Source organism: Leptonychotes weddellii, chromosome 10 (assembly GCF_054177405.1).
Source record: "Leptonychotes weddellii isolate Sample4059 chromosome 10, ASM5417740v2, whole genome shotgun sequence".
Lineage (NCBI taxonomy): Eukaryota > Metazoa > Chordata > Mammalia > Carnivora > Phocidae > Leptonychotes > Leptonychotes weddellii.
The window spans coordinates 44,382,697-44,408,909 of NC_138378.1; the positions used below are offsets into that span (position 1 = coordinate 44,382,697).

At 51.9% G+C, this 26,213-nt stretch overlaps 1 protein-coding gene across 3 annotated transcripts in view; it reads left to right on the forward strand.

The window, feature by feature from the left end:
• Positions 1-26,213, forward strand: part of EDAR (ectodysplasin A receptor) — a 108,236-nt gene that overhangs the window by 50,813 nt on the left and 31,210 nt on the right. For all 3 annotated transcript variants that reach the window (XM_081833280.1, XM_081833282.1, XM_081833281.1), the window contains exons 3-5: positions 23,636-23,704; positions 24,440-24,562; positions 25,302-25,483. In XM_081833280.1, coding sequence (XP_081689406.1) covers positions 23,654-23,704; positions 24,440-24,562; positions 25,302-25,483 — 356 coding nt within the window. In that variant the 5' untranslated portion in view covers positions 23,636-23,653. The remainder of the gene's footprint in view (positions 1-23,635; positions 23,705-24,439; positions 24,563-25,301; positions 25,484-26,213) is intronic.

Here is a 26,213-nt window from a genome sequence, read left to right on the forward strand (position 1 = left end):
TGTGTGATCACCTGCTAAGTTTAGGGTTTCTCTAGTATGGTACTGTAGTGTGGGCACTGGAATTAGGGTCCACTAGCCTGGACATATTTGCAAGATGGATGTTGAGATGATTCTGAACACACAGGTCCTATGGGGTGACTGGAGAATGGGAAAGAGGGGCCTCCCGCATGATAAGAGTCCACTGAGGAAGAGCACCAAGTACATAGAATCCCTTCAGGATCCTGAGAAACCCCCAGGTAGGTGGTTATCAGTCTGATAAGCAAGCACAAGAAATGGGTGCCCCCCATGCCCCACGATGCATGGCAGATGGCTCACAGTTGAGTCCCCTAAGCTGGCACTATCCTTGGGGAAAGAAGGCTGTCTCACCAAAGTTATCCCCTGCTCCTGGGGGCATCCCATATCCAGTGCTTGACTGATGTGGAAATGTAAAGGCCTGGTCCCGTTGCTCCAATTCAAGACAACTCTGTAGGTCCTGCCTGGCTTCTTTTTTTTTTTTTTTTAAGATTTTATTTATTTATTTGACAGAGAGAGACACAGCAAGAGAGGGAACACAGCAGAGGGAGTTGGGAGAGGGAGAAGCAGGCTTCCCGCCAAGCAGGGAGCCCGATGCGGGGCTCAATCCCAGGATCCTGGGACCATGACCTGAGCCAAAGGCAGACGCTTAACGACTGAGCCACCCAGGCGCCCCCTGCCTGGCTTCTTTGAGGTCTTTCTTGGGACTGCTTTTGCAGCCCAACTTCTCACCTTCACAAGTGTTGATCCCCGAAGTTCTCCCTGATAAATGTTAAGTACTTCAGTCTCCAGTTCAGGGAACTTGGCGAACATGACCTGAGAAGGGAGCAAAGGCAAGGGAAAGTTCCAGAAGAGCAGAGGTGAGGCCTAAAGGCCACTTGGCACTTCAGAAGCACCACTCAGAGCCCTGATGACATGCCATAGGGAGTCACTTTACGCTGCAACATGAAGGAATAAGCAGTCACTTGCACTTCCCTGATTAATCTGGCCCTGGCTGGTCTCACGTCTTAATGGCTTCGGCCCTCATGAAAGAAATACACGTCTCGGAGGGTATTGTCTGCTTTGCCTTGTAGGTTTGAGTATTTCACTATGCCTGTAACATTCAGTTCCCCAGCTGGGAAGCTCCTTCCTGCGATCAGAATCACGCCCTCGGGGCTGCCTCCCCACAGCACCATGGCCCAGGCAGAGCTCAGTGAATACGGCCATTTGGTCATTGACTTGTCCATTTTGCTGCAACCAATCTCCTCAGCTCTAGAGGGATGCATTCCACCTACTCCCAGACACACTAGCTTCTTCAAAAACTGAAGGAAATGAGGGCATTAGCCTCAGTGAGCTCATAGAATATTTAATTTGGAAGGGACATATTATTCTGAGGTCATTTTCCAGTCACATCTGCTTCTAAGGCGGCATGAAGACCTAGCCCATGATAAATCATAAGCTGCATACGTCATTATTTCAAGTGAGTCACTCTTTGGTGTTTGGGAAGAAATGAGAACATCCGTTTTCCATATGGCATACAGGGCTGGAGGGGGCGGGGAGGCCATCACCCAAGTGGGCTCTCTGGCTGGGGTGATCGTGTCCTGCAGCCCCAAATTAGTCCTCGACCCTCAGATGATTCTTGTTTATGACAGGGAAAGAGTAGGAATCTCATCACAATTGTTAGGAAAAATATATTTTTATGATAAAGTTAATCACAAGTTGTGCCCTGGTTTCTGAGGAGCTATGGCAGCAGGAAGATGATATTCACTTAGAGTAAGTGGATGCACCAGGCAGTGTCATTCTGAAGTGATGGGTCCAGGCCCCAAATACAACTATTTGTAAGGACAGGACAGCCAGGCTCAGGGCAGCCATGTTCTCCCGGTAAGTAGAAAGCAAAATCGCCAGATATTTCTTGTGCTTTTGCTTTTTCCCTTAGAATAATTATTTATTGTTTTTATTCAAAATAGTGTATGCTCATAGAAAAAAATTCAAGCAATATAGAAGAGTGTAAAGAAGAAAGCAAGAGGGGCACCTGGGTGGCTCAGTTGGTTAGGCGACTGCCTTCGGCTCAGGTCATGATCCTGGAGTACCGGGATCGAGTCCCGCATCGGACTCCCTGCTCAGCGGGGAGTCTGCTTCTCCCTCTGATCCTCCCCCTCTCATGCTCTCTGTCTCCCATTCTCTCTCTCAGATAAATAAATAAAAAATCTTAAAAAAAAAAACCAAGAAGAAAGCAAGAAAAATATTTCTAATTCTCCCATCTAGAAATAACCATTACTAACATTAAGTGGACATTCCAAGTGTATGCATGTGTGTGTGTGTTTGTAGGTGTGTGTGTGTGTGTGTGTGTGTGTGTGTGGCTGTGAAGTCCTTGGAGTATCTTTAATACTTTTGCTTCTTACACTGGTGAAAATAAAGTGATCCATAGTACATGAAAGAAATGTGAAGACCTCTATTTTAAAAATTCTCTCTTGAGAATAATTCACTCCAAGACCATTTTACTTTTTTTAAAGTTTTTTTTAATTGACATGTAATTGACACATATCCTTATATTAGTTTCAAGTATACAGCACAATGTTTCAATACATATATGTGTGTACTGCAAAGTGGTCTATCTCCACAGTACATTTAGTTAACATCCATCATCACATAGTTCAATTATTTTCTTGTGATAAGAACTTTTAAGATCTACTGTCTTAACAACTTTCAAATATACAGTAACAGTATTATTACTGTAGTCACCATGCTATAATTACATCCCCAGGAATGACTTATTTTATAACTGGAAGTTTGTACCTTTTTTTTTTAAAGATTTTATTTATTTATTTGACAGAGTTATAACCCCCTTCATGCATCTCCCTCAGAGCCCCCCACTTCCGTCTCTGGCAACTACCCAGCCCTTTTCTGTATCTATGAGTTTGAGGTGGGGTTTTGTTTGTTTTTAGATTCTGCTTAGAAGTGAAATGATATGGTATCTATCTCTCTCTGTCTTCTCTGACTTAGTTCACTTAGCATAATGCCCTCGAGGTCCATCCATGTTGTCACAAATGACAAGACTTTGTTCTTTTCTGTGGCTGAATAGTATTTCGTTGTGTGTGTGTGTATCACATTTTCTTTATCCATTCATCTGTTGATGGACATTTAGGTTTTTCCCTATCTTGGCTATTGTAAAGAATGCTGCAGTAACCATGGGGTGCAGATATCTTTTTGACTTAGTGTTTTTCTTTGCTTTGGGTAAATACCCAGAAGTAGAATTGCTGCGTCATATGGTATCATATGGTAATTATATCTTTAATTTTTTGAGGAATCTCCATACTGTTTTCCATGGCAGCTGCATCAATATACATTCCCACCAGTTTTACTTTTTAATACATAAACACTTTTTAAGTGTATAGAAGAGTTTTTAGTATACAGGCTCTGGAGAGAGAATGAACTTTGTAAGAACTGCTTAGTGCTCAGGATAATCCTGCCATCAGTCTCCAGGGGGTTACCTTTATACACAATCCAGTTCAACAAGTTTCCCCAAGCCGCCCCCCCGCCCCCCCGCCCCGGCTCAGGTGGATGCTGAGTGTGGGTCCCAGGATCTGCCTCCCATCACACCACATGGAGTTGCCCTGCCCAGTAGGTACTGAAATGATTATCTGAAGAGCCTCCATAAAGTACAGGGAGAAACAGTGGGGCAGGGGGGATTCCAAGGCCTCAGAATATCAGAATAATGAACCTGCACCCAGGTTAATCTTGTACCCTGACTGCCTGTCACATCTGGAATGCTCTCCAAGAACATTTTCCAAGCCCTGAGGAGGACTGCCTGGAGGAGGAGGCTGACATGTCCTCAAAGACATTTGGAGGTCATCCCAAATGGCTGACTCATTCATGCCTGAAGGGTGGATGTTTCCGATAACAATGCAGAGAAATGGAGGAAATGCACACACGGCTGGTAATCGTCAGTCTGATTGATTGTGTATTACATAGAGGAGAGGTCAGATGGGAGCACAGGGTGGGGGGGTCAACATCCCTGTTATGAGAAAGTTCTGTTAAGCAGGTAGCTCTTGCAATCTGACTGTCCCCTCCCATGGCCCCCACTTTGATGCACTTCAGCTCCCGCTGAGCTTCCGGCTCCTCACTTCCTCCCCCCTGGACCTGAGGCTCGGTAAGCCCAGAATCTGTCTGATAGGAACTTATATTCAAACTCATGCTCTCTGCTCCTACTGGAAAGTCTTCCTTGCCCTGGCCTTTTAAGCTTTTATTCACAATTCCCACCTCTCTCCACTTCAAAACTTTCTCACATCATACACTTCCTACCTGCCCCATGAAGCTGGTCAAGCAAGGCCTTCCAGACGGCACTCCTCTTCCCTTTCCCCCTGCTCACCCTTCCCAGGGGGCTTATCTATACAGCTGTACTTACATGTGGTCATGGCCTGCTGCCCCTCACAAACCTTCACAAGTAGACAGAGTCACAGGCCCACACACTGGACCAAGCCAACAGCTCCAGAACTCTGTTTGGGAAGCTCCCAAGGATTGCAAAAGCTTTACAAAGACCACTGTGCAGCCATCACCATCACCCATCTCCAGAACTCTTCCATCTTCCCCACCTGAAACTCTGTCCCCTTGACACACCAGCTCCCCATCCCTGCTCGTCCAGCACCTGGCACCCACCATCCTACTGTCTGTCTCCATCTGACGACTTGAGGGACCTCATGTCAGCGGAGTCCCACGGTGTTTGTCTTGGTGGCTCGCTCAGCGTATCTTTAAGGGTCACCCCTGTTGTAGCACGCATCAGAATTTCCTCCCTTTGTAACGAAAACTAGTATCCCATTGCATGTGTATACCATATTTTGTTTCTCCCTTTGGGATCCATGGCATTTTAAAATAAATATAGATCATTTTTATTACCTGTATTTTCATTTTTAAATCACTTCAGATTCTTTTTCCTGGCATTCTTGGTGGTTGGCATTTAAAACACTGGTGGTCCAAATAAACCAAGTTGCATTCTTTATACCCCGACCTCTAATTAGCTCCCCTAAAAACTCAAGAGACATTTTCTCTATTTGAGAATTTAATATTCTTTCTAATTACCAGGTTTCCAGGCTTTAAACGTATTTTTTTAAATTTTAATACCAGCATACTCTAGTTCCAAATCCTTTGGCATCATCTTGGGGCTTGTTGGCATGGGAATAAATGGCACTCAGACTGCCAAAGTAGTGTAATATGTAATGAAACACCTAATAAAAGGTGTCTTTAAACGTTGTGTACTTGGATTCATTGGCATAGCATTCTGTATTGGCCCCTGGAATAAACGGAGAGCTCCACTAGAGCAAGAACAGGGGGTGGGCTCAGGAGGGGCTCAGCCACACACACTGCCTTGCTTTGGCTGATGGCCACACAGCCGTTCGTCCTCTGTGAGGACTCCTGTCCCCTGGGTGCAGACAGTGAGGCGGCACGGTGGATACAGTCACAGCTCCCTAGGCCGCTCCCAGGGTTGGAGAGCTACAAGACTGGACTTGTGCACTTTCTGGTTTAGAAGGCAAGGTACAATTTCCTGAAATCACCAAATTGCTATACCATTGGTGATCCTGGAAACCCTGTCTTCTTTCTACCAGGGGAAGTGTCAGAACTGCCAATAAGCAGAGACACCATGGGCCCTGGGCTTCCCCAGATGTCAGCTCCTCAAGGGTGGGGACCTTGTCTTTGGCCTGTGGGTTAAGATGTGGCCTCAGCAGCCAGGTGTCCGGGCTCAGCCACTCATGCTGACCCTGTGACCTCAGGAGGGTCCGATCCCTGCGGGGTGCCACAGTTGCCTCATCTACACAGTGGGAACCCTGGCAGGACCGCCTCGTGGGCTGATGTGGCAACTGGACCAGTGCCTGCTCCTGGCAGTGCCCCAGGGGTGCGGGCGTCTGTGCCCATCCTAACCTAGCACTGAGCTCGGCGTGTCTTTATTGAGGTCTATTAAGTGCATGAATGCTCAGATCCTTCCCAGCCTGTCGTCAACCCAGGAGACCCTGCTTCACTCACTGTGAGAGTAACAGCTGTTTTAGGTTAGCGGCAACAGTGTGGGCTCCATGGCCAACATCTTGCAGGCTTGGTCAGTCTGTTTTACTTTTCTCAAAGAGAATACCATTCCCGCCGAACAGAGGAGTGTTTGCTCCTATATGGCTGGGTGGTACTTGCTTGTGCACACTCCTGAGTAACTACCAGCATGGCGCCTTCACGTTCAAAACGCTTCTGCATAAAAGCATCTCATCCTGGGCGCCTGGGTGGCTCAGTTGGTTAAGCGACTGCCTTCGGCTCAGGTCATGATCCTGGAGTCCCGGGATCGAGTCCCGCATCGGGCTCCCTGCTCAGTGGAGAGTCTGCTTCTCCCTCTGACCCTCCCCCCCTCATGTGCTCTCTCTCAAATAAATAAAATCTTTAAAAAAAAAAAAAGCATCTCATCCTGTCGTCAGAGAGGCGGGCAGGCAGGGAACCCTGCATCCCCATTTTAGACGTAAATTGACTGAGGCACGGTGAGCTTACACAAGGCCATCCGTCGAGACCTCCTCAGGGCTGTCGCTCATGGAAAATAGCGCCCCCTGTGGTGGGATGGGATGGCCCTGGCTGGGTGGCAGCCAGCCCTGTCCCGCCGGGCCTGTGGCACACTGCAGGGCACACTCTGTAGTCCCGCTCAGAAGGGAGCCCGCCAGCCCATCTCCTAGGCCTGGAAAGCAGACAGCAGCACCCCGGACGCTCAGAGCAAGGGCCGACTCCCGCCACTCTTCTTCCACACACCAGCCAAGGAAAATACACCATAGACTTGGCTCGGGAAATCTTGTTCAGAAAGCAAGCACTCCCAAGCTGGTGGTGGCTCTCTTCACGTTGATTCCGGATCACCCAGACTAGTCGCTACCTGCCTCGCTAGGGCAATGCACTCTTTTCAATTGCTTTTTAAAAAGGATACTCAGCACTTCCGCAGTGATCCAGCTCCCCCTCTCTCAAGAGAGGCGCAGGGTAGGAGCATGAATGTGGGATATGACAATACAATCGGTATCACACTCATATGTAACTTAACCGCATGAAGAGTGAGTGAAGCTGTCGAGGAGAGGTTTCATTCTCCACCCCAGGACCCCTCCGTCTCCCCGAAGACCCGTCAGAGCAGGTCTGTCTCGGGGGGAGGCCTTTGACGAGTCTACAGGCGCCTTCCTTAGCTCACGCTCCCCAAGACTTGACCGTTACTGTGCTTGGAGAGAACATAAAAAACGAATCCTCTTTCAAACCGGTAGAACAAGACCTTGAGTGTGAAGGAAGGATCCAAGTTGCTTGCCTCATGCAGGGACTCCAGTGCGGGGAAAGGGCCTCTCCAAGGGGCACCGAGTGTGCGTTTCTGGCCCTGCACCCAGGTCAGCAGCCCGTGGAAACGCCACCTGTGTTGGGTCATTACCACGTCAGGGGACGAAGGCGGGAGGAGTGGCTGATCCCAGGATAAAGAGCGGGGAGAAGATCCACCGGCTGGGAATAAACAAGCCCTAACTTCAAAGCCTGGGCACGTGAGATGTCTGTGTTGCTGCCCGTAGGTTGTCTTAGAGCCCGCCTCCCCAGGTTCTCGGGGCGCGGACTCTTCACGGGAGTCCGAACTGCCGCGTGCGTGCCCGGGAGTGAAGCAGCCATGGACTGGCGCGATGTCGAAAGGGGAGAGGAGATAACAGGACGCCATCAGCTGGAAGCCAGTGGCTCCAGGAGTCTGCACAGGCCCCCCTGTGGGAGGGGGGACAGAGCCCCACTCCCAACGACAGACCCACTCAACAAGGCAGCCGGTGGCAGTGCCCCCTGAAGAACTGTCCGGCTCTCACGGGTCCGCAGCACTTCGGCGAAGCCGAGTCCACGTTGCACTGATCCTGGGCTCCTGTCCTGATGTGCCCCTCTCAGCCTGTCCCCTCCCTGCTCTCTCTGTGGCTCTCTCTGCAGCTCCCCTGTTCCCAGGCTGAGCAGAATGGTGGAAAGTGGAGCAACTCTGGGTGTGGGCCCAGCTCTCCAGCCTCTGTCTGTGGGGCCTCAGGCAAGTCACTCAACCTCTTTGAGACTCCATTGGCTCATGAGTTAAATGGGGAATAGTGAGGGCCTACCTTGCAATGTTCAGAGGATTCAACAAGAATGTGTGTATGAACAGGGCCTGCGCTGGGTACGCCCTCCAGAAATACTCCCAGTAAGCTGTGAGGACATCTGCCCACAGCAAACACACCAGAGGGCTCCACTCCCAAAACACGATGCCTGAAGAAACCTTTCTCTTAGGCACTCCCCAGGTTTCCATTAGATAAGGGTCACAGAAAAGGCCACTGCTTTCTCTGACAGGAAAGGAATCTTTGAGTGGGGGGACCTTGCCCTGCATGAGTTTGAGTTTTGCCTGCTGATAACCCCGCACCCACCATCTAGCCCTTCTTCCATCTCCCTGGGCACCCACGTTCCCAGGCTTTCCGGTCCCCAGGAGCACAGCATCCTCAGAAGTGAGGGCCACACGCACGCTCCGTGTGTGCTTCTTCTCTGAGCCAGTTCTATGTGCGAGCATAAAAGCGTCTTAGGACAGAAGAATTTGTTGAGGAGGAGTATTTATAGTGGTGAACAGGCCATTGTCTTCAGTACACTAGCAATCCTTCTGAAGTGACTGAAAAGCATCGCTGGATTAGCTCTGGGCAAATGCTATCGTTTTTCTTCTCCTTTGACCTTCCCCTTTTGGCTGTGCTCAAGCTGGTGCAGGAGGGGGCTGCAAGTCTTATCTGTGGCTAGCAGCATCTCTGTGGCAGCCATCAGCGGGGCTGGGGGATGGCCAGGGCGGAGGGGATGGGAGCAGGTCAGTAGAAGCAGTTTGGAAGCTGCCAGGTGGTTCCTTCCAGACGGCTCAGTGACTAGAAGCAACCGTAAGTTCTCTTCTGGGAGCGTCTAGAACAGACTTAGACCAAGCCCAGCAGCAGCCCTGCTGGGAACCTGCCTACAGCAGATGTGCGGTCAGGACTGCCCAGGTCCAGGAAACAACCGGAAACCACTTTTAAAATGTAATCTTAGCAAAAAGAAATCAAAAGGGTGAATGAATAAACATGGTGTGTCAGTACTTGGACTATTACTCAGCATTACAAAGGAACAAAACTAGTTAAGTCTCACAACCCAGAGGAAGCACAGTAATTATGTTCAGTGAGAGAAGCCAGATACAAAGAACACGTGTGGCATGGTTCCACTCCTGTGAGAGCTAGAACAAGCAGAGCTAATTCGTACTTTCACAACTGGCCCAGCGGAGCAGGTGGATGACAAAGGGCTGCAAAAAGACCTTCTGGAAGCGACGGGACCGTCAGTTATCATGACTGGGTGGGGGTTGATGGCGTGTACAGCATCAGGGTCACAGACCTGCGCACTGCAAGTGTGTGGATTTTATTGTGAGTTAATCATACCTCAAGAAAGCTGATTGTTTTGGGTTTTTTTTGTTTTGGGGGGGTTTTGTTTTTTAAGATTTTATCTATTTATTCGAGACAGAGAGAGAACAAGCAGGAGGAGGGACAGAGGGAGAGGCAGACTCCCCACTGAGCAGAGAGCCCGACATGGGGCTCGATCCTAGGACCCTGAGATCATGACCTGAGCCGAAGGCAGACACTCAACCGACTGAGCCACCCAGGCGCCCCGAAAGCTGATTGCTTTTTAAAAGTATAGTCTTAGCAATACGAACATAGAAATGTGTGCCATTAACCAGAACAGTAAGCCATCGGCCCTTAGGAGACATGCGGACTCTGAGACATGACTTCAATCACGTCGAACTATCCCCCTTGGATGCGCCCGTCCACACGTGTGCAGTAATGGAGCTCACTGCCTCAGAAGCAGCTCTTCTCTTGCTCTGAGCCTGTGATGGTGCTGTTCAGTTTTGGCTACAGAAGATGAATAGACTAGAAGACCTGACCACCCTCATTTCCAGGGTCTGTCTGAGGCTCAGGGCCTCCCGAGAGCCTGGTGTGCAAAGGCCTCTGAGCCGAGGGGCCGTCTTGTCTCTCTGGGCTCAGACTTCAAAGAGAAGCGTGAAGGGTGGAGCAGATTGGGGGTGCAGCGGGGGTGCAGGCACTGAGGAGCTGCATGCCCTTTGCCTGCCTTCTGCACACCCTCAGCTTACCTTTCCTCTCAGACAGCGTCTGGGAGGCCCCCCTGCCCCGGCCTCCGCCACCCAAGTGGGAGCCGTCTCAATTACGCACAATAACCATCCTCAGAGAGCAGCAGGCTGTCTGAGGGCCCCTCAGGGGTAAATAATAATAGCAACAATTTTTGGATCCTTCTTGCCTCATTGCTTGCCACAGCTTTGTAGCTAATTTAGGATCTATTGATCCCAGTGCCAATAAGTGGTTTATCTCCTTCAACTTCCTTTACTTAAAGGATATCTTCACTGTCAAATTAATGTCTCTTACTTGGCTGACATGGCTTGGGATTCTCGTAGTGTGTCTTCCGGTAATTGTTTTTTATGTTCTTGTTTTGCTTGTGCTGTTGGGTGAAATCGGTGTGCTTCAGATACATCCAGGCATCAAGCCTCACCTCCCTAACACAGCAACTATTTTAAGGTGCCAGTGCCCTGTTCTCCAGTGGACCCAGACCCAAGAAGAATGGCTGGATTCAGGAGTGACAGGGTGGCCTGAAAGTATTGCTTTCCAAATATCGCTGAGCTGCTGAGAGCAAAGAAACAAGGCCAGTGAGCTGAGAGAGAACCCAGCCCAGAAAGTTCTTGATTGCACCGGAATGCAGGTTAGGAAGTAACTCATTGGTCTGTTGCTGAGAGAAGAGGATAGAGCAGTGACCTGGAGGGAGCACCCTGCAACTCTCAGTGGCTCCAGTGGGGCACAGCCTGCCCAGGCCTCAGCCCACACCATCCTCCCTCCTCTCCCTCTCCCCGGCCATTTTGATTCCGGGCTAGCCCTGGCTGTCGGCCCTTCCCTGGGTCTGTGCAGGCTTCCTGACTCCCCAACTGGTCCCCTGCTCCCACTGCCCCATCCCGCACCCCCACCCATGTCCATGCACCCGTGTTCATGTGGCCCCCACCATATTGTGAGGCACCACTGGCGCCGGGACTGTGCCCATTTGTTTGCTCAGCCTGGTCTGGAGTGGGTGTCCAATAACTATTGCATGCATGGATGGATGGCTGGGAAGATGGAAGGATGGGCGGACAGATGGATGGATGGATGGAAGAAGGAAGGACGGGCGGACAGATGGATGGATGGAAGATGGAAGGACGGGCGGACGGATGGATGGATGGATGGAAGATGGAAGGACAGGCGGACAGATGGATGGATGGATCGATGGAAGGACAGATGGGCAGATGGAAGCATGGATGGCATGCCTATTGAAGTGCTGGAGAGTGGCAGCTATTACGTCTCAACAAAATTTTATGTTTATATGTTTATATAAGAGCCCTAGAAAAAGTTGGTTATGTAATTTAAAGCCATGGATTGGAGTTACAATAACCTTCCTGATTTCACTCTAAAAATGCCTTCTGTTGATTTTGATAAGGCAATAAAATAGGAACTCTTTTTAAAGCTTCACCTGGCTTTATCACTTCTACAAGATCCATTCAGCTCTGAGGCACTAAATAAAAGAGAAATGAAACTGTGAGCACATAACTTTACAGCAGGAGCTCTGGATAAGGATGATTGCTCTCCCTCTGAACTTTCCAGATGGATATTTGCTGGCCACATTATTTTCATGAGCAAGCCATCAAGATTGCCATAGCATGCAAGCACCATATCCTGTTCCAAATGCAGGAGAGCGCTTCCCTCCTCTTTGGGCTATAGCCCCAGCTCTCGCTGCACAAATGCAGAAGCACCTGCTTAATAACGTAATTAGTATTCAGAGAAGCCGGGGCCTAGTCTGACAAACAACAATAATAATTTTGGTGTTTAGGGAGCGTTCTCAGGCCATGGCTGTCTGCAGCACTTCATAAACAATTACCATCAGCGCTGGTTTTTCTGTAGGAAAATGAAAACTGACAGGAACGGGTGAGTCAAATAGAAAGGTGTGATGTGAACAGAAATGTCCAAAATGCTGGTTTTCCTTGCTCTTTCCTTCCTTTCCAGATTCTGCTGCTGAAGAGCTAATGATGCCCATAGAATCTGAAATAATTTGACATGCTTATTTGTAGTAGTAGTGATCCTTCAAAGAGAAAAGCTAAAAGTAGTCAAAAATAAATGTTTTGTGTATTACATTTATCCCATTTGTGTAAGAATGTCTATTTTCTGAATATTATTTCAATTAAAACTTAAAAATAAAACTTGGGGACTCTCATTTTCAACCTTCAACTCAAATCACCAGAGCCTTTGCCAACACCTTGTGGGAAAGCGCCACCCAAGGGTTCAGCCCAGCAGGTTTGCCCAGAGGTTTGCTCAGTGGGTTCGCCCATCAGCACCTCTGCAGGCCGGATCTTCTGTGGGGCCTGTCTGTGGCTTGTCAGCAGAGCAGGTAGAATTCTCAGGCCTTCCTACCCAGCGGCTCCTCAGCCTGCACCCTGCCCCTCTCCCCTTTCCTCCCACCCTCCTTGTGCATCACCCCACCTGCCTTAAAACTCTGGGAAAGCCAAGGTAACTCCTCCTGCTTCTCCTTGAGAACCCATCAACCCTGTGCCCCGTTAACCCTTTTAGAGTACAACAGTCATCAAATGAACATCTTATGACAAAAGCCCCAAACGGCCTCTCGCCCAGTCTAGGACACCACAGGTGGACACGAGAGGCAGAAGCTGGTGCCCTGGAATTATCCCAAGGGTAAATTCTAGTGGGTGCATCCAGCTGATACCTAAGCCCAGTGCTTCCAACAGACAAGGAAAGGTCCTTGAACTTAGAAAAAAATTGTTATGTATATACACACACGCATGATACATATGTACATATACATGTGTATATACACATGTATGATGTGTATATGTTTTCAATCAGAATTATATCCTTGAGAGAATGTATGGACACTGTCCCCACCCCAGAGATGTTGGTGAAGGTCAGTTAAACTGTCATGGCCCTGAAACTTTCACCAAGGAGCTCTGAATAGAAGTTTCTCAGTGCGGTGGTCAAGAATGGAGACTGGCCTTGGGGCACCTGGGTGGCTCAGTTGGATTAGTGTCTGATCATGATCCCAGGGTCCTGAGATCGAGCCCTGTGTCAGGCTTCCTGCTCAACAGGGGAGCCTGCTTCTACCTCTCCCTCCGACCCTCCCCCTGCTCATGCTCTGTCTCTCAAGTAAATAAAATTAAAAAAAAAAAAAAAGAATGGAGACTGCCCTTTAAAATCCTCATGTGGTCTGATGTAAAGCTCTAAGATACCCTGATGCATTGCATTGCAGGAATTTCTCTCAGCCTTCCTTCTCTGCCCCTCTGAGATTGCACTCCTGAGTCTTGGGAGGCAGACTGTCGGCCTTGGCAAGGCTTTAGTGCCTCTGCCCCTTTCCTTGTGTTCTTCCTGACCCCTGGCTACACTTTCCCAGGCAGGGCGGTCCAGCAGCAGGCCCTGTGTGGCAGCCTTGCCTGCCCTGCCAGAGAGGCTAAGAACAGGACAGGCCATTGAATTTGCAGGGCCATGCAAAAGGGAAATGGGGTGCCCCTCCTTTAAAAATCATTAAGAAGCTCAAGACGGCAAGCTCAGGGTCCTTTCTATGGGCCGGTGTGACTGTGAGGTCCCAGTCCCCCGCTGCAATGGGTTGGCCTGTCCCAGGACATCTTCCAGGCCCTTCCAGTGAGACAGACTTGACTCAAGCAGAAGTGAAAGACAATGAGTTAAGCTCTTCACAATCCAGCACTAATTAGCGCTATCCAACTGGGATGGGAGTGGGGAGCTTCCTGAGAGCCATAAATCACATCAAATGGAAATGTTTTCAGCCGCTCTGATAATGACCTCCACAGGCTCCTGGAGGGTGAGTGAAGGTCTGTCTCTGTTGGTGGGAAGCGGAGGCCTTCTGGGGAGTCTGGGGAGCAAAGGAATCCTGTGGATGTGTGGGGAGGAGGCCACCAGCAGCCTTCCCCCCGGGGCAGCTTTCTGTGGGAGGGGAGAGTGTGGGAGGCCAGGGAGGAGAGGGTAGTGTTGGGTGGGCAGGGAGCAGGGAACCGCCTCCCCAGAACGCAGGCGGCTGCCAGCACCTGTCTTCTCCACAAACCACTTGTGCTGAGGACCAGGGTGGGCCGGCCGCAGACCTTGCCGTCTGTCTCCCGTCCCCCAGCCTGTGATGTGGGCCGGGAGGACAGCACTGTGCCCCAGGAGCCTGGTGGGACCTCTGTCCCCAGTCACTGCAGCTGGATGAGGATGAGGGGGCATAATCGGCCCGCACCACCTTCTGAGAATTCTCTGGCAGGTGAGCCCACTGGAAAGGTGGAAGGGGCCAAAAACAGAGAGACCCACAACCCACATGCTTAAAAAGGTAACTTGGAAGCCCTCGTTCCTGCAAAGGCTTCCCAGGCCCCACAGCCTCAGCCCCTTCCCACAGATTCAGGGTGGCAGTGCCTAAGGTGTGGCTCTGTGGTTCACACCACCTTCCCAGCGAGAAGCAGCCTGTTGGGAAGAGGCAGTGTCTTCACATTCCAGGGTGGTCGCATTCCGGGGCTGGCCCTACTGGATCAAGAAGGTGAAGCCACGGAGACTCAACTGTCTGCTGGCCCCGGCGGTGACTCTGTATTCCAAAGGTGGTAGCTAATACGGAGCATGGCCTCCTTCCTGCCGTGGGGCATGCCGGCGACCTGGAGGCAGCTGTGATGACAAGTCTCCACTGAGGCAGAGTCAGCCCTCTGAGGGTGAAGGTCATCCCAAGGGCAAACTGCTGTAGAGGAGGAGAGCTTTTACTTTCTTCTTTTCTTGGTTCTTTGGCTGGTCTAATCATTAAATTGACAGAAGACAGATGAACAGGGGAAAAACAAATTTAATTTTGTACCTGTAGGAGCCAATAAAAATAGGAGATTCAAGTTACCAAAGCAGGCAGCTTTGTACCTTTTAGACAGAGAAACAGTAAATTAGAGAGGCATGGACAAGACAAGGCAGTTTGGACTTGGGGTAGTAAACAAGTAAAGGGTTTGTTTATTCAGCCTTCTCAGCCCTGAATTCCCACCTCTGGGAATAAGGATGTCTCTACCTCCTGGTGCAGGGAGGGCACCTTTCACCGGGGAGCTTTATCTCCTGCTTTCAGGGGCACAAAGGAGGGTCAAAGTGTCCTTCATGCACCAGCTGTTTCTTAACTTAAATTCAAAATAATATGCCAAAGTGGCATATTTGGGGGTGGCCCGCCCTGAGCCCCATTATAGCCCAGCATGAAACTAGACCCGGGAGGGCGCCTGGGTGGCTCAGTCGTTAAGCGTCTGCCTTCGGCTCAGGTCATGATCCCAGGGTCCTGGGATCGAGCCCCGCATTGGGCTCCCTGCTCGGCGGGAAGCCTGCTTCTCCCTCTGCCACTCCCCCTGCTCATGTTCCCTTTCTCGCTCTCTTTCTCTCTCTCTGTGTCAAATAAATAAAAACTTAAAAACAAAAAAAAAAAGAAACTAGACCCGGGGGAGGGGGGTGGCCCTTAGAAGTGTAAGACATGGCCTGCAGTTCTGTGTAATTGTGTGTTCTGTGTCTGTCTCCCGGGCAGATAAAGATGCCATGGGGCAGGGACCTTGTCTGTCTGTCACCGTCCCTGGGGTGTCTAACACAGGAGCAGCTCATAGTCACTGCTGAATAAACGATGAATGAATGATGACTAACAAAGCACACGAATCCCCGTGTCTAGTGCACAGTACTGGGTGGGGTGAGGCCAAAGACAGCATTTGTTCCTTGGGAGAGGATCAGAATTGAAGCAGAGACCAAGAAGAAGCCCTCGCCTGGGTCTGCAAGGAGGAATCAAACAAGGTCTGAGTAAAAAGCTAGTGGAGGTCATTAGACCAGCGCTTCTCAAGCTTTCAGGTACACCAGACACCCCACCCCCACCCCGGGGATCTGGCTGGCAAAGCAGATTCTGAAGCAGCAGGTCTGCCAGGGACCTGAGACTTGGCCTTTCCACCCAGCTCCCAGGTGGTGCTTCTCCTGTGGCTCCAGAGACCACCCCCCCTACCCAGGGCAGCAAGGCTGGATGGATATGACCCTTCATGGCTTATTGTCTTCTGATTTTACCTTATTTCAGCCTTACCTGAATATCCAGGCCAGCTTGAGACTCAGAGGAAAGGTCCAGTCTGCACGTGACTGTATGAAGGGAAAGCCGCTCCCACCCTGCTCATGTCCAAGGGCGAGATGACCACGGCCTGAAGGCCATGGGCAGCCTCTTCCACCCCTGATGCTGAGGGCTTTTGAAGACTGTGTTTCCCCATACCTCACATGTACTGCCAGTTATCCAGCCCCCAAGGCAAGACAGGTGCCCGTAATCCTTCCACACAAGCACACAGAACCCTTCTGCTATCCATGCGGTCTTATCAATGGGTGGGAATGCCACAGGGGGCTTCTGAGAAAGTGAGGCAAGATGTCATCTCCTGGGAAGACCGCCCCTGCTGCCAAAGGAGAAGCAGACTGGGTTCTCCAGCTGGGTCCCCACCTGGAGCTGCCAAGCCCTGAGCACAAGCAAGCCACATGACCTTCCTGAGCCGCTGCTCTTGGAACACGGGGGCCCGACTGTCTCGGGACCCTTCTAGGAGCCAGTGTGGGGTAGAGCATGTGAAACTGTCAAATGCTGTGAAAGAAGGAGGCATTACTGTTCTCTCGAAGCCACTCATGCTGGTGGCAGTAACTCCCAGCCTCGCCCGTAGTAACTCAGAGCTAAGAAGTTCAAACCCCCTCCTGCAGGCTGAGATGCAGCCACATAGTGGTCACTGCCACCCCTGTTTGCTAGGAACATTGTCTTTTCCCTTTGTGGCATTTCCAAGCCACTAAGCCCTGCCACACTTGGGGGCTCCTGCATTCCTCATAGCAATCGCTCAGTTGGAAAGGGAGCCAAATTCCTCCATTTTCATAGAGGAGAATGTGTGCTGCCCCTCAGGGTCATAGGACTACCAAGAGGGCAAGAAGGCAAAACCTCCTGAGACCAGCCCCCACGGGAGCCCACAGTCCTGCACACCTTGGTGTTCCCTTAGAATAAAAAGATATCTGTCTACATCGTGGGTAGACTGGACTGTGTTTACTTACATACAGGGCGGTAGTAGTGAGCAATGGGGGCAGGCTGTGGGGACAGACTGTGTGGGTTCAAATCCTGTCTCTGCCCCACTGCTGGGCGACCTTGGGCAAGTTATGCAGCCTTTCTGCGCCTTGGCTTCTGCCTGAGTAAATGGAGTTATAGAAGTCCCCACTGGCCCAGCAGTGGTGGGGATTAGGTGCTTAATACAGGCTAAAGTGCCTGGCCTAGTGTCTGGGAGGTACTCAGCACTCAGGAAGTGCTAGTGGAGAGGATGGTGGACACTGTGTGCTGACACCACCAGCAAATGCGTTTGAGGAGCCGGGTGCCCCTGGCCTCAGGAAGCGAGTGAGCACAGGGTGTGCTGCTGGAGAGGCCCTAGGCAGCAGGTCAGCACCGTCCGGCATGCATAAAACCTGCACCCTCTGCCCAGATGGGGACCCAGTGCCAGGGGTCTCGGGCTGCACAGGCCAGTGAGGACCTCCCAGGGAGCCTGCAGCTCCGCAAGTCCCCACGGCCTCTCTCTTCACGCCATCCTGCTTCATGTGCAACTAAAAGCCCAGCCTCATTTCTTGTCTTCTCTGGAAGACCTGTCGTGGAGCATTTTATCTCCAAACAATCAAGAATTTTCTTCACCTCTCCGTTAACCAGTAGAGGTGAAGCTATGTGTTGGAATGTGGTGTCCTTTCTTTACTTTTTGTCTTGAAATCATTTCCAGCTTACAGAAAAGTTGCAAGCATTCATTATCGCTTTGCCAGATGTGGTGTCTATTGGCCCCTGGTTCCCTCCCTATAGGCACAGAAGGTGATGCCTCCTCATCTGTGGGAACCCTGGCTTTCTCCGGAGTTCCAGAAGGGCTCCTGGAGCAGAGGAAGTGATCCAGTGGTCTCCAACCTGGAATTTTTCTATGCAGACAAAGGAAGGCACCTGAGGACAGGGGCCCCTCTGTTTCGCCCTCCCCCCATCCTGTGGCCCAGACCAGGGCCTTTTCTCATGAGCAGGTCCTCGTCCATGTGACAGCCAGGGACAGCCTATTAGAACCCAGGCTGCCAACACTGTGAGGACCACATAAACTCTCCCTTGCTCAGATCTTTCTCCTGCTCAACTCATGTGTGTGCAGCTGCCAGAGGCTGCCTCCTCTTGGAGGCCCTCCAGGCTTTTCAATGTGTTCACATTTGCAACTTCCTGCTCAGTAGGAGCCCCACGCGCCTCCTGTGCACCCAGCAGCCACGCGGACACGTGGGCCAGCCTCAGTGCTCTGTCACCTCTGACCACCTGTCTCCTTAGTCCTGGACTCTCCAGGCCCCCCTCTCCACCCCCTGGCTCCCCCTGAGGTCAGGCCACCATCAGCTCCTCACAGGCTTCCTCCCTCCTGCCTTGTCTTCATCTAAGCCAGTGGCTTTCCAATTACTGATCATGTCCACGTGGTGATGTACCCGGGTCATTTTCATGGGCTGCAACTACGCCACTGTTCCAATGGAATAAAGAAAATGGGATGGAGTAGATCGCAGTCTGTTGTGTGCAGTAAGTATAAATGTTGTTTCATGTGACTTAGTGATACGTGTGTGTTTGGGTGGCATTGTGACATACACTTCTTGCCAGAGTGGCTCCTTTTGTCACCGCAGTGGGAAGTTGGTCCTGCCACTCTGTCGCTGCATTGCCCAGCCTTTGCACGAGGCCCATGGCAACCTCCAGACTCCATCTGACCTCGTGCTTAGCCCTCTGGTCCGGCCGTGGCTTCGCCTCCAGCCTTTAGGGCCTCTGTTCCTACTTCCTGGGAGAATTGTTCCCACCTCTTTCCATGCAAGCTCTTACCTGCCCTTCAGGACCTGGGTGAGGCTTTGCCTGCCCTGATCTCCCCAAGAATGGGTCAGGTGCCTCCAAAGGTGTAGGCCACCTGCCCCCCATAGCTTCCTCCTAGTCAGTGGTCTCCGTGGGAAGCTTCAGTCAGTGGCTGAAGTGGCCATGGTGAGAGAGTATATTGCTGAAATAGCCAAAAACGACAAATCAGGCCCTTCCTGCCCCACACACCACGGGGTGCCCCCCGAGCATCTTGGACCTCTAGCCCCCAAACTGTGGGTGACCCTCTGGCCCCTTCACTCTCCAGTCACCTGGAGATGGGCCTCATTCTGTGAGCCCTCCACCTCTAGCCCAGAATTGGCCCCGATTGGAGAGGCTTCGTAGTTTTGAATGGATGTGAGAACGACACCTCAGTGGTGATGTATCTCAGCTCCATCCAACCCTCCAAGTTAACAAACCACAAGCTTCCTGAGGCCCACACCTCTGCCAGCTACCCTGAACCTTCTGGTTTTATGCCGAGCCCCAACCTCTCCCTGGAGCTCTTTGAACCAGGGGCCCAACCGCACTATTCCCCGAGCGTCTCCCAGCCCCAGTCTCCAGAGGTCAGCCTGTTTGGTGTCAGCCAAAGTCTTGCCACAGAGTGAGGATGTTATAGGGAAGCTCTGTGCTGGAAATGCACAGACTGGAGCTGAGGTGGTGGTCACAGCAGGAGAGGCCAAGTTCAAGTTCAGGAATAGTCAGGCCTCCCTTCCTCCCCCACATGAGGTAGGCATTCCTCTTACGCCCATTTCACGGATAAGGCACTGAGGCTTATATATAACTGAGGCATTGAGTGGCTACACAACTTGCCAAGATGTGATTCAGCCCTTGCTCTTAATCACCACCTTTTTTTTTTTTCCCTATTTGGTTAACGGCCCGTCTGGGACTACAGGCTGAGGTCACGGATGGAAAGGAAATGAAACATGCCAGTAATCCCAGGAGCATTCATCTCTCCGCGTGGGCCCACAGTTCCAGCCTGTTCTCCCACCTGTTCTCCCCTGACCCTTGATTGCGAGCTCACGCAGGGGTGGTGAGGGTTAAGCCAGAGTGGTACCTGGGCGGGGGTCAGAGGTCCACAGTCGTCAGCTGTCATTTTCATGGTGGTGGTGTTGTTCTAGGAGGAAATAGTGCTGAGGAAGGAATAGTAGAGTCTGTGGGAGGCAGGGGAAGCAGTGAGCAAGGGCCAAGTGGGCAGCACTTTCCTGCAAAGGGCTTACCTGGTCCCAGGTCTCTGTGCTGTCACGAAAGTGGCCACAGGCACTAGGCCACCAAGACGTGGCCGTGAGACGAGGGAAGTGTGCTTCCCATGCTGCGCAGGCGGTGGTGGATTCACCTGCGGCCGCGCCCTGTCCCCCTCCGAACAGACCACCCGGCAGCCAGTCCGGTGCGCGGTGAAGCAGAGCCTTGCCTATCAGCGGACAGGGCACAGGAAGAGATGTCTTGCTGCCGCCTTCATGTCTCCATCACTGTCCGAGTTGTAGGGGCTCAACTCCTTTCACTCGTACCTCTGATAGCCGCGGGCCAGGGCACTGACCTGCTCGGGGCACTGGGGATCCCCCAAGTAAAGACAAGCAGGAGGTCATTTCTGGGAGCAGCTTGGGCCCCCGTACTCCCAGGCCAAGCTGGCTCCTGAGTGCAGAGCTGCGTCTCCAGGGAAGTCAGGCCTTGGCAACAGAACCTTAACCAGAGGCCGCCCTCACCTCCCTCTGCCACCCCAGTTCCCTTCTTTGAGAACTGGTAGTCCTGATGGACATGCACCCGACCCCACAGACTTTGTTTCCCTTGTGTATTTGTTTTGCTTTTCTGTCTTCTTGGGTTCGCCTGGAAACATCTTTAATGAGCCTCTCAATAAAAGCTCTAGGTTGACACTAAGGTGCACCCAGCCCAACCCTTCTCTGTGTTTATAGGGAAGCCCTCCCAGACTCAGCTATAATTAGAAGTCAATTAAATTAGAAACCCTTAGTATTGTTCTTGGAAAGCCTCCAGGGCTGCAGCTCTCCTGGGGAGAGCCTCTGGCCCGGCTGCGCTGCACTCATCCCTGCTACCCACCATCCCGAAGCCAGGGCAGGGCTGTCGGTCGGGCAGGGAGCGGGTTCCTTTGTTTGTACTGTACCCTCCCCACCTGGCAGGACTGCGGGTCAGGCCTCCCTCTGCCTCCTTCCCTGCCTGCCCCAGCTTGCTCCGTTGCTAGAAGGAAAACACCCAGAAGTTCACTGCTGGGGTGGCTGGGTACTTTAATCTTGCCTTAGTCCATTTAGTGTGTTTCAAACGTAAATGTGGCACTGAATTATAGACAGCAATCATGCTAGAAAGCGAGAAAAAGTAGCTTTTGTATCTCTTCAAGAGTTTCTGGAAACCTAACCCTTCCCCAAAGGCCCCCTGATGTTACTCACAGGTGAGAACACCTCCAAGGTAAGCAAGGAAAAGATCCCGGAAAGATCTAGGCCCCCGGGGCCCTACCCCATTCCCAGGTGTCTCCAATGGGGCCTCTGTCTCTGGAATCACCCTTGGGACATCCTTCTCAGCCTGTTCTCAGAGCAATCAGATGCTTCTTCCCAAAGCGAAATGTCTTTACTGACTTTTTTCCTGATCACAAAGTTCACACCTACACTGGTACATCATTCTGACACTAAGAACTGTATGGAAAGGGAGCCTTCCCCATAACCCCCTCGGTCCGTGGTCACCCCAACCCTATTTCACCCCTGCCAAAAAAATCTTTGTTGAAAAGTTTGTGGATATCACTCCAGACCTGCTTCTGTGTATACAGAAGCCTTTACAAATACAAACCCAGAGCTGTGCCATGTGATTTCTTGTAGAGCCCCTCACGGTGTTACACAGAACTGATGTTCCATTGGAATTTTTGCTCCTTGTGATGATAAACAAGCACAATATCTTGGATTTTATCCAACCTCTCCTTTTGGGAAGGGTGAGTGCTGGCTGCTCCACATCAGGGGATGGGATGGGGGTCACCGGTGTCCTCCCAGAGGAAGCCACAGCCGCCGTTCTCAGGAGGACACCGGAAGCTGGAAGTTGGACAAAGCTCTTTGGGTCTGTCCTTCACTGGCCTCTCCTACATATTTAGGTATAGGATGCTTCTCCTAAACGTGCATTCTCCCTCCAAATCTCACTGAGCAGGATGCTGAGTCCTGGGCGATTTGGAAAAGAAGATTTGTCTGTACATTCACAGAGCTTCCTTCCCCACAGGCCCCCGGGCCTCCAGCTCACTGGGCCTGCTTTCCCCATTCTGGGTCCTTCCCGACTCCTGACTTCTCGGCCCTCCCTCTTCTTCCAACTCCACTTCATTTCCAATAAATGATCTTCCGACTGCTTTGCTCCGTAATGCCTTTAAGATATTGTATTGAACGGGGGCACCTGGGTGGCTCGGTCGGTTAAGCGTCTGACTCTAGGGTTCGGCTCAGGTCATGGTCTCATGGCTTGTGGGATCGAGCCCTGAGTCTCCACACTCCACGGGAATCTACTTGGATATTCTCTCCCTCTCTCTCTCTCTCTCGTAAATACATAAAAACAGAAAATAAAATGCTTTAAAAAAAAAAAAGATACTGTATTGAAGAACAAAGTTCAGGGCTTTTCTCCAGAAACAAGAATGGTTTTCCCATTCGTCGGGTCTCTTGCTTCCAACTACCCCGCACAGTCTTTTTTGTGTGGTATTAGGAGTTATGGGTTTCCGTGAGCAGAGACGGCTCAACGAGATCAAGAGGGTTCAGAGGGTTAATGTTCTTGGGGGGTGCTTCCCAAGGCCCAGTCTGACTCCTGAGTCCATGGTTTATTCTAGAAATTTCCTCACACAATCCAGCCATTGGAAGAGGGCCTGCTGTTTTGTCTGGAATTCACTCCCAGTGTCAAAGCAAGACAGCAGTGACCCAGCAGTGGCAAGTGAGGGATGTGGGCGCTCCCGCGGGACTGCCACTTGTCTTTGTACAGTCAGGCTCCCAGGTAAAACTGCTTTCAGTTAGAAACACAGGCCTGCCATCCTGACGATGGAAAGGTGACACACAATACCTCCTCCTTCAAAGCAGTGCTTTGATTTAGCAGCTGGAGAAAGCACCTGAATGTCGGGCCACAGCCACCCTCTGTCCATTAAGTGGCTGTGTGGCCCTGGACAAGTCACTACACCCTCTGGGCTTCAGTTGTCTTGGCTATAAAATTAAGTGGTTGGCCTTGTGTACTCTCTTAACGCTTTGATCACAGCCTATTCTCAACAGGGAGAGGAAGAACCTACCAGCGGGGCTGGGAGGATGGGCAGTGGGATGGGGAGGGGCCGGGCGAGGCTCTGAGTCCTGGTAGTATCTCCAGGGGTGCCCCGGAGCCTGAGGATTTGGACCCGCCTGGAGCACCCCTTCACACTCTGTGTAAAGCCAGGCTTCTTCAGATGCTGTGAGCAGGTGAACATTTGGTCATCGTCCTGTCTTCCACAGTAGGCCCTCCATGCACTCTAGTCCTTTCTCCCTGGGAGGGGTGTGACACTGGCGGGGCCATGGATAGAGTCAGCCCAAGGGGCCTGGGCCTCAGCTTAAAACCCGCCTTTTCTTTTAGGGGGTATTCACTTCCTGCCCCGCTTTCGGGGAGGCCCCTCGCCCTCGGTGGGACATGGTGGAGGCGGCCGGACTGAGGGTCGGGGCTGGGCGGTGGCCAGTCCGTCCTGGAGCGGCTCCGGCCGTGCAGGTGCCAGGGTGCCATGAAGTGTGTCTTTCAGGCAAAGCGGCGGGAGCAGATGGCCCACGCAGGAGACGGCAAGCGGGTGCCCTGGCTCCCCGTGCTGGTGGTAAGTGCAGCCTCCCCCTGTGAGCACCTGCAGTGGCCCCGGAGGAGGCTCCGGCGGGAGCGCCTCTACCTCCCATGCTGCCGGAGGTGGCCGGTCCCTTGGCCTCTTCCGCGTCGGTCTATGCAGCCATGCAATGGGATTGATGCTGCCAGCAGCCCCTCACCGGGCTCTTCCGAGGGTGCAGAGCACTGAGCAGCACCCAGGTCAGACTGGACTTCTTGGTGGCTCCCTTTCTAGGGTTCCATGGATAGAAAGATCTTTAAATGCTTCTTTGTGTTGCAATATACACAACCCAGCGGCTGTTGGTGAGCACCATGCCTGTGGGTCCCCCCGCTGAGAAAGATCCAGGATTCTGGCGGAGAAGAGGCCACATGTGACAGAAATCCACTGTTCTGGAGGCTCTGGGAAGAGGGCCACCTCCTCCATGACTTGGGGGATGGTGGAAGCAAAACTTCGTGGGTGAAGGGCGTTTGGAACAGGCCTGGAAGATGAGATGGAGTTTTGAGGGAGGGGTCAGGGGGACCAGCAGTGAGGCCAAGTGGCAGGAAGTGGGATGGCCTGCCCAGTTTATTAGCTGCAGTTACTGGGATCTGGCACCACATGAACGCCAAGTGACTAGCCGGTCCCCCACCCAGGCTCCTTCCCCTGCAGCGCCTGCTCAGGGTGCCCACCCAAGTAAGCGTGCATGTCTCCAGGGAGGCACGGAGGCCAAAAGGACACCCTTTCTCCTGGCAGGTGTTGCTGCTGTGCTCGGCCAGAGCAGAGTATTCCAACTGCGGTGAGAATGAATACTATAACCAGACCACGGGGCTGTGCCACGAGTGTCCGCAGTGTGGCCCGGGGGAGGAGCCCTACCTGGTAAGGCCCCTGCCAGCCGCCCCTGGGCCCCGGGGAGCTCTCCTCCGGCACACGGGTGGGGTCACCATTGTGTGTATATCGCTCTACGTGTGTCCCCAAGCTAAATCAGGCCGGTCGCCCGTGGGCCTCAGGCGCCACGTTAAAAGGTTTAAGCAGCAGTGAGCACAGGAACAGTGCTTCCCTGGTGTGAGAGACGGCCGGGCATTTGTAACATTTTTTTTTAGAGGACAACCATTTTCCTACTCGACCTTGATCAGACGGGTTTCAGGGCATCTGAACCGGAGGCATGACTAATGTCCTGCAGTAACGGCATGCTGACTCCTGAGCGCGGCGTCGCCCTCTCCTGCAGGGAAGGCTCAGCATGTTGTTAAGGGCTAAGAGAGACGCCCCCAGCATCAGCATTCAGGGCTCTTGTAGAGAGTCAAGCACGTCAGAAGCCACGGGCTGTGTCACTGGCAGGTCATCCCCTTAGCTGGCTGAATTTATTCAGGGACCCTCGGGAGCAGGGCAGCGTCTGAAGCCCAGGAGCACTGGGGAAAGGAGCTCAGAGTTGGAGGCACAGGGGGTTTGCCGTTAGGACAGGTCAGGGAACCAAAGCCCAGCAAAGAGAAGCTTCTGGAAACAGCCAGTGTGCCCGGCGTGTACAATGCACCCAGTGTGCCCCAAGGACTGCAGGTCCACTCATGGCAGGTACAGCTGGCGTACTCACCTGTGTTCCTCTGTCCTGTTCCTCGGCCAGTCCTGTGGCTATGGCACCAAAGATGAGGACTATGGCTGTGTCCCCTGCCCGGCGGAGAAGTTTTCCAAAGGAGGCTACCAGATATGCAGGCGCCACAAGGACTGCGAGGGCTTCTTCCGGGCCACGGTGCTGACGCCGGGGGACATGGAGAATGATGCTGAGTGCGGGCCGTGTCTCCCTGGGTAAGCATGGCCACTGCCAGGCCTCACCCCAGGATGCTTTCTGCAGAAAGCCCTAAATGTCTCATTGGCGAGGCCCCAGGGAACGTGAGCACCTCAGGCTACAATGTAGCGTCACTCCTGCTGGCTCTACAAGGGGCAGCTCCACAGGGAGGGGGGCACCTGTCTGGAGTCAGGAAGCATGGGGTCTAGGATGGCCAGTCCTGCACCTAGAGGATGGGCAGCCCACCCAGGCTCAGCTTCCATGTCTCTTAAGTGGATGTTAGTCATAATCGTAATAATATCTTCTGACAACCCAAATCAAACAAATTTGTTGAATACTTTAAAATAAGACATGTGGAATGCTTTGAAGAAAAGAAAACTAATATGCTGTATAATACACTAAATCTAGTGTTTTTGTATTCTGGAAAAATCTGAGGGTAAAGGCTATTAATAGGAATATGTGAATCATGTGGTACCTATAATTCCACCACAATTTGGTTATGTATCAAAAGTTTTCCCAAAAAAGCAAAGTGAAAATGTAGTTAGCATGGAAGAAAGATAAAATCTTCCTTCTGACAGGCAGGACACATTAGCAAGTTCTGCCTGGGAGAGGGAAGGGCAGCCTTGACACCCAGGATCTACCAAGTCACGGCTCTTGCTGCTGCCTCCCCCTAGTGGCCACACAGCACAGTGCTTGCAAGGGCTCCAGATAAAAACAAAGCAGTGACAAAGGCCACGGGGTGGTAGAGGT